At 33.9% G+C, this 8,391-nt stretch overlaps 1 protein-coding gene across 1 annotated transcript; it reads left to right on the top strand.

The window, feature by feature from the left end:
• The first annotated feature begins 9 nt into the window (after nucleotides 1–9).
• On the top strand, nucleotides 10–8,147 carry LOC149772490 (patched domain-containing protein 3-like). The gene is made up of 4 exons (XM_089947712.1): nucleotides 10–127; nucleotides 3,662–4,687; nucleotides 5,872–6,072; nucleotides 6,350–8,147. Exons 2-4 carry the CDS (start codon nucleotides 3,676–3,678, stop codon nucleotides 7,738–7,740), a joined length of 2,604 nt encoding a protein of 867 aa, XP_089803838.1. The 5' UTR covers nucleotides 10–127; nucleotides 3,662–3,675; the 3' UTR covers nucleotides 7,741–8,147.
• Nucleotides 8,148–8,391: the final 244 nt, after the last annotated feature.

Raw genomic sequence — 8,391 nt, 5'->3', positions numbered from 1 at the left:
AAGCAGTTGCAATAATACATGTTGACCGTGAGGTCCAACTTGTAAAACCTCTCGTAAATTGTTCCTATATACTACAGCTATAACCACAGATACACCTACATAGCGTAACGGAGCTTTCTGAATCAAGGTAAGAACGAATACGTTACAATAAGTTGAAACTCAGCTACAAACAGATAAAGTTTACATTCCTATATTGAAAACACGGTTTATAACTCTCCATTTAACAAGCGCAAGCAGACATATCTATACACAACCTACAAGTAAATAGGTACGGAAGCGGATATACATATAGTTCCATACTCCTCAAATAAAGGCTGTATTTAAATTCATTCAATAGTTATTTTGCATGCATATGCATCCTGTTATTGATTAAATTGAATGCATAGCTTTATATCAAGCTTTTATTTTCATTTTAGTCATATAACACCCAGAGATAAAGTTCAATGTGTATGCTATATTCTTGAATTCCGTAAAACAAATTAAATATGTGCATGCATCACAATCTCTCTCTCTCTTCGTTGTACACCATAATCTTTAATTTGTGCTACGGTTTGAATTCGAAAGCAATTCTTCAAAACATACAATTTTAATTATTCTTAAAGTAATACTTAAAAACTTCAAACTTAGAGGAAAGAAAATTTTTAATATAAATATATAGATAAATATAAATAAACAATTAAAGTCGCAAAATTGCCAGTTACCCAGTATGTTTGAATAATGGAAATTAAAGAACAGCCATTATTTGAAGTCTGGACTTAAACCGCTATATGTGTCATAATGAATCCTCATCGCTCTCTTACATCGCCATCATTTTCTTGTTAGCTTATATAAAAGCGAACGGTTTGCTGTTATCAATGCATTACTTAGCAAACATACGACCGTCCATTGTGAAAAACCAATAATAGTTCGCTTTGTCCCATCTTAATATTAGGACTTTAATACAGTTCTGACTGTTTGATTACCGAAGTCATATATTTTAGAAGCCCCCCAGATTCCTATTTCCTTCATTTTCCTGATTTAAGTCTGGTAAGATTAACTTCACGATCATCTGACATCTGTCGCAACAAATCGTATTCAGATTCACAAATTATATTCCAACCATATATGTTAAGAAGGGACAGGTCCAAGTTTAATTTTCCATTCCCAGCATCCATAAAGCCATCAGCCGTTTATTTTGGATTCAAGAGCTGAACATTGTGAAAATAGGTAATTTCATTTCTGATGTATTGTTCAAGATGAACTTTGCTCCAATTTATTTATTTTCTTGTCTTATATTTTAATTGATTATTCGTTTTCAAAAATGGAAAATTGGTTCTCGCATAAGCAGAATTGTATTTTTATACGTGTTGATTTTCTTTGTGAGGGTTAAGAGAGGTTGATTGATAATGAACTGGATGGTATTCATGAGATTGATGGAAGTATGTAATTGGTGATATTATATAGAACAGTTGCATGGAAAGTATATTTGAGATACTGAACGAGTTACCTTCACATTCTGCAGCACGCCCTGTCTTTAGATTTTCATCATTCTCCATAGTGTGTGGTGTCCCAAACATTCCCTGCGTTCATTAGACAGAATTATCTCGGTATAGCGATGTGGTAGAGACGGAAAACAGTGTAAGAATTTTATATTCTTTTCGTTTATCGCAACGGCGGCCATTTGCAAGGGAATATAAGAGAGAGAGAGGTAAAAGTTCCACAAATGTAAGACAAAAATATAATTTTCATTCCGAATTCGCTCTACATACGTAATTTGACTTCAAATAATATACACACTAGTACTTAGTTCACTTTAAAGTATAGTTATAAAAGAAATGTTTACTATTTCCTTAAGCTAATGAAAGTTTTCACCAACGTATGCACATCGACATAGTTTCGGTTATTTATGAATTGCTCAAAATCTTATCGAAAATTTGAAACATGCTGTAAATCATGTTTATGATAAGATACAAAAAATAAAGGTAATTTTGAAGTCTTCGAAAATATGAGTTAGAAGAAACACTCCTCAGAATAATCCTTAGACTATCTGATGCCGAAAAGGCAAAACAAATACGGGTCCACTCAAACTTAGGATAACAGGATATTGGCTCAAATGTTAAATATTGATCATTGGTTACGTTATAAAAATTTCGCAACAGTAATTGTGCCAGATTCCTAGCTCACAATCTATATAATGAAGCATTAGAGTGGGTGCCTGAAGTGTTACAATTTTAATATGTATGGAAATATATTGTTGCAAATATTAAAAATATTCAGCAATCTACTTTAGGATTGAATATAATATGATGCTACTTGTTGTTATGTACGTATTAGTCAGGCACACTACTCAGTCTTTGAGAAGAATATCTTATGAGACATATTTGTTTTTGAATATATATTCCCAACCTCTTTTAATAGTTCAGGCTACCAGCGTCCTGACCGTTTTTCTTGTTCTTTCTCACTATCCGAATCTTATTAAATCTGTTTTCGGAAACTGTGTATTTTCCTTGCATCAAAGGGCTTTCGAAAACCGACAAATTGATGTTTAATGATAAAACGATTGACAAAATGACAAAAAATTGGCATATGGTATGTAGTAAATTAAATTTTAAAGTGTGTATTTGCCATATAGTTATATTATAACGTAGCGCATATATATATATATATATATATATATATATATATATATATATATATATATATATTCATTTGAAATGTGACGAAGCCAATGAAGCAAAGTTTTTATAATGATTATGTTCATAATCTCTTCTTTTTTTCTTCACCCTGAACTGCTACTGCTACTGCCGCTATTACTATGATTTCTACTAATAACTTATAGTTCAACTATCGTAATCATTATGATGATGCATTTGTTTTTCCTTGTGTCTGTTGATGTCAATCATGCTCATGAAAAAGGAAGTGATTTCGTTTCTTAAAACAACTTGTGTAAATTCCGATTTTAATACTGTACCATGTATTTTGGATACATTTGCTTAATTGGCAGTGTGCATATCAGGTGACATACTTTTAACTATTGTTATTAATATTTAGATAATGACCGTTGCATGTTTATATCTGGAAAATATCAATGTTAATCCGAAAAGAATATTATGGTCTTAATATTCTGAAGATTTAAATTAAATGCTGGATTTCGAATTCATTGCAATACAATGACACATACTGCTGTTAAGTAGTTGATACATACATTCGGTGCAGTTGGTAGAATATTGCTGTATTCAATCGGTATGTTTCCATGTTTTAAACATACTGTATCATGCAAGACAATTATGTGACTTAAAATACTGTGTGCTAGAATTACTACCTCTTCTGGTAGTCTATAGTGTTTTATTGTTCCTCGGATGCTTATTGTTTTCAAAGGCGGCAACAAATGGTGTGGTTTGTATGCTTATGGTACAAAAAAAATAGCCCAAACTGACCTAGCTTACAGAAAATTCACAATACATACACTTTGCACACTTCGTCGAGTTCTTCTAGGAAGGTTATATCCTTGAGATGAAACATGAAAAGTTCTCTGTCAAAGAATTATTTGCAAAGCAGAATTATTTAATAATTAAGTACGAAATGGAAGCATTTATATATTACAAACTCATCATTAAAGATTTTTGCAATATTTTCAGCACTTTGAGTTTGCATAAAGCATATGTTCTGATTTTCATTACAGTTTCTTCAGGACAAATGGGAGGAAGCACGTGTTACAACTGTTATGAGAAGGTGGAAAGAAAGCTTGGATCTGTGTTTGCTAGATATGGACGCTTGGTTGCCAGACATCCTTGTAAATTTATAATGGTTACCATCTTACTGAATGGGCTACTGTCTATTGGAATGATCCGGATGCAGGTGGAAACTGACGTGACGACTGTCTATACCCCCATTAACAGTGACGCCAACAAGGACAGTGAACGTGTCAAAGCCTTATTTCCAGATCTATCTGGGTCAGACTTTGTCGGTTTACAACAAATGCCTGATCTGGGTCGCCAAGCCGAAATAATTATTCGAGCGGTATCAGGTAACGTTCTCGATCGCATCATCCTCGGTGAAGTGGAGAGGATATATAAATACGTAACAGAAATCAGCATTGATAAGAATGGTGTTAGCATAAATTATACGGATATTTGCGCCCGAAATAGATTCGGTTGCGCAGTTGAGGGGGACTTCTTCTTTTCTCCTGAGTTTCTGTCGGCAGTTGGAGCTGATAATATCACATTTCCATATTTCTACCACCAGAAGTTTGACCCTATATACTATGAGACTTTGGTGGGAGCTTTTACTTCTAATGGAACACACTTGACTTCAGCACAAATGTTGCGTCTTCGGTTCAACATCAGAACAGATAGATCAAATTCGGACTCAGTATTATCCTGGGAAAATGAATTTATTTTCAGAATGAAATCGTTTCTTTCCAGCACTATTGAAATCACGTATATGCATTCTAAATCTATGGAACAGGAACTCGATAAAAACATTTCTGGAGACATTATCCTTTTTGCTATTACCTTCACTCTCATGATTACATACTCCTGTGTTGCCACTTTTACAGCGAGATGTGACGCTGTTGGCCAAAGAGTAAATCTTGGGTATCCTGGGGTCATTGCTGCTGCTATTTCAATAGCATCTTCGTTTGGAATTGTCAGCGCATGTGGAGTGAGTTTTGTCAGCATTGTGGGCGTGGTTCCTTTTTTAATAATAGGTAGCGTATGTATTATTTAATATATATCCATACCCGAAATATTTTGCAATTTCAAGACAAGCACAACATTTGTAAGCCAACAATGGACAGGACTACCTATTTAGTTTGAGGAAAATTTGTAAATATGGTAAAACATTGCTAAAACAGTTAAACAGTTAATAAAGAAAAATAAGTAAATATGTTAGACATTTGTCTCACATATTTACTTATTTTTCTTTATTAACTTCAACACCCAATTTAATTTTTGTTAAAGCAAATTGCATATTGCATGTGATTGTTGGCAAGAGATCTAAAAATCAAATAACTCCCTCTGGTTTATGATATTGAAGTTTTTTTTCTAGCTTTAGAATTCTATTGAAACGACATTAAAATAATTATCTGGCAATGTAATCTCATTTTAAAGTCAAATAGTTATACGATTTTATAAGTTTTATTTAAAACTCTTTCTGGATCAGATGAATAAATTCGATAATATGATTGGCTAAGTCAGAAATCCCGATTCTGCACCTTCCATTAATCGTTCTGACTATTCATCTGCAAAGTGTGAGACCTACTTAATTAGCATGCGAAGAGGGTAGAAAATAAACCGTACGTTTTTCCTCCTATGATCAAAACTGTTGTTGATTTTATATATATATATATATATATATATATATATATATATATATATATATATATATATATATATATATATATATATATATATATACTTTATCATAATAGCCTTTCACCACCTCTTCCACTGTAACTTTGTATAATTGTTCAATCAATGACATTTGCAGGTGTACTTGAACGTTGCCTCGGGTTCTTAATACTTATGTGTTTTATAACGGATGGAGAGTGCTAATGAATATATCATCCCTAAAGAAGACTCCACATTAAGTGTAGAAATCTATATAAAATAGGTTTGCCATTTAAAAAACAGATGCAAGACACCAGTGACTGTATTGTAGTAAATTTATTTCAATTTTATAGTTTTCTTATTAGAGACGTGCGTAAAGTGCCTTTTTTGAATGAATATGTTTTCAACGCTGATAGCTATAACATTCGTTGTTAGACACATCATACTGAAATAAAAATAAAGATCTGACGACGATGGAAATAACAGCTATTAGAATGGTCTTCCAGAGGTTACAAATTGTTTCTTCACTCATTGTCAAGAGGCATTCTTTTATCTTATGCAGGTATTGGGGTGGATGATATGTTTATCCTACTCTCAGGACTTGCCGGAGCCCAAGACAAAAAAAGCGTGGAGGAAAAGATTGCCGAAACTATGCGAACAAGTGGGGTTGCCATCACGATTACTTCTGTTACAGATCTACTTGCATTTGCCGCTGGAGCTTCCTCGGTCTTCCTGAGCGTCAGGAATTTTTGCATCTACACAGGTGAGAATTATTTTGTATATATCTAAATGAAAGATTGCTAGTCTGTCATTATTAACAAACTGCCACTCCATACAATGAGCATTTATTTATGATTTAGGTATTGAATTCTAGAGAGGGACGTAGTTTTAACTGTGAAGACTCACTCGCTTTTGCAAACGTCATTATACTATGATTGCATGATAGTTTGGCGCAAACAATGACAAACTACTAATGGTTATAAAAGGACAAATGAGAATGTTCCTAGTCTTAGTGATACTGGTTTGCATTTATATTTCAGGTGTTGCTGTGATAATTTGCTACTTGAACCAAGCAACACTTTTTGTGGCATGCATGACATTACATGAGCAACGTGTAGAATCCAAGAGGCATTGTATTACATGCTTACGCGTGCTGACCAAGAACGAAGCAAAGGAAAAAGGAAACAGTGGACTTCACATTTTCTGCTGCGCTGGATCTCCACCCAAGTCACGAACAGAGGCGGAGAGCTTTCTAGACAAATTTCCTGGTTGGCTAATTCCAAAAATTGTTCTTAAACGCCCCCTTAAAATTTTCATACTTCTGATGTTTGCTGGATATCTTGGTGTATCAATATATGGTGTCACAACAATGAAGCAGGGTCTTGAGTTAAAAAATCTGGTGTCTGAAAAGTCATACTTTTATAAATATAGACAATTGCTTGATGACAATTTTAGAGAACTTACACCTGTGTCATTCGTTATTCCCGACACTTTTCTATATTCTAGCACTGTTACGCAAGATGCAGTTGGAAATCTTTTGACAAATGCTAAGTCTAACCCCAGTGTTAATGATAATTTTCAGATTAGTTGGTTATCTGCCTATAAGGAATCACCATTTTATAATGACTCTTCTGAAGATAATTTTGTGACCAATCTAGAATCACGATTCTTGACGTATCCACTTTATCAGAGGTTTAAAAATGATGTAATAATAAACTCTCTATCTAAAAGAATCACAGCATCCAGGTTTTATATCATGTCTGAGAACCTTAAATCAACAACCGATCAAGGACAATTAATGTTGGATATGCGCGATGTCGCTAAGTCGTCGTCGTTATCACCATTCGCTTTTTCCCCCGCTTTTATTTTCTATGAACAGTACGTGGCAGTTCTTCCACAAACTTTACAGACGGTAGGGATTGCAGTTGCAATAGTTTTCTTCGTTACCGTTTTGTTTATGCCACATCCCCTATTACTGATTTACGTGACGATCACTGTAGTTATGATAATGATTGGAATCCTAGGCTTTCTTTCGTTTCTTGGGTTAACATTAAGTACAATTACCATGATTCACATAATAATGAGTGTAGGTTTTTCAGTGGATTATGCTGCACACATTTGTCATGGTTACATGATTGCTGATGGCAGTACTAGAGACGATAGGGTAAAGGAAGCTGTGATAAGATCGGGAGCTCCCATTTTCCATGGCGCAGCATCATCTCTCCTGGGCGTGATAACCCTTGCTGCTGCTGCATCTTACATATTCCGCTCCTTTTTTAGAGTAATGATCCTTGTTATTGTCTTTGGCTTGGCTCATGCCGTATTTTTCCTTCCCGTGGTACTATCATTCATTGGCCCTCACAGAGCAAAAGTTGCGAATCAGATACAGAGAAATACGCAATCCAGTAATAATGCAGGAAGCGCATTTTGATTAACTTAGAAACATCAATAATAAGGATAGATGGGGCGTTAAAAAGAGTGATTTAGTTTTAGATCATTTATTTGTCACATTTAAATTTTCCTATAACCCAAAACTTCTGCTTAAGGTATCAAAAATATGAATGCAATGTGAAAAGTTGCAAACGTCTTAATCCAGGAATACACGCATATTATGTATACATTTGTATATAATCCTTTATACTATTGTTGTGTATATTACTCCTATCAAACTTTGATCCGTTATATAGGAATAGAAACGTCTGAATATATGGACTTTTGAGTGATAGATACACTGCAAAACAACTATTTGTCTATTATATTACCCTTTCATCAGTGCTTTTACAAAACATTATTGTTACTACTTAAAGATAGGATCTCTGACAACTCATTCTCAACCAATCAGATAGAACATGCAAGGATTCTAAATGAAAAACACTGATTTATTGACTCTATTCACTCATTTATTTTATAATTGTAGCTGAAATCGACGTGATCCATGACAAAAGAAATAGGTGGACTAAATGTGTTGTTAATGACTGTTTTACAAATTCACAATTCCTTTGAAAGATGATATGCTATGAACAAAACAAAATCTTCACCTGGCTTTTATCCCTTTCTTAATCAGTTTCTGCTATAGTAGAAA

Source organism: Sinohyriopsis cumingii, unplaced genomic scaffold, assembly GCF_028554795.1.
Source record: "Sinohyriopsis cumingii isolate HCF-2022 unplaced genomic scaffold, ASM2855479v2 utg001437l, whole genome shotgun sequence".
Classification (NCBI taxonomy): domain Eukaryota; kingdom Metazoa; phylum Mollusca; class Bivalvia; order Unionida; family Unionidae; genus Sinohyriopsis; species Sinohyriopsis cumingii.
Note: the sequence above shows the minus strand (reverse complement) of the source record. Positions and strands in the feature narration are given on the sequence as shown.

Bases quoted from the DNA above. Each gene is read 5' to 3' on its own strand.
- LOC149772490 (XM_089947712.1), top strand. From the start codon at position 3,676: ATGGGAGGAAGCACGTGTTACAACTGTTATGAGAAGGTGGAAAGAAAG. The intron at 4,688-5,871 runs GTAGCGTATGTA...TATCTTATGCAG, and splicing joins GGTTCCTTTTTTAATAATAG to GTATTGGGGTGGATGATATG. The intron at 6,073-6,349 runs GTGAGAATTATT...TTTATATTTCAG, and splicing joins GAATTTTTGCATCTACACAG to GTGTTGCTGTGATAATTTGC.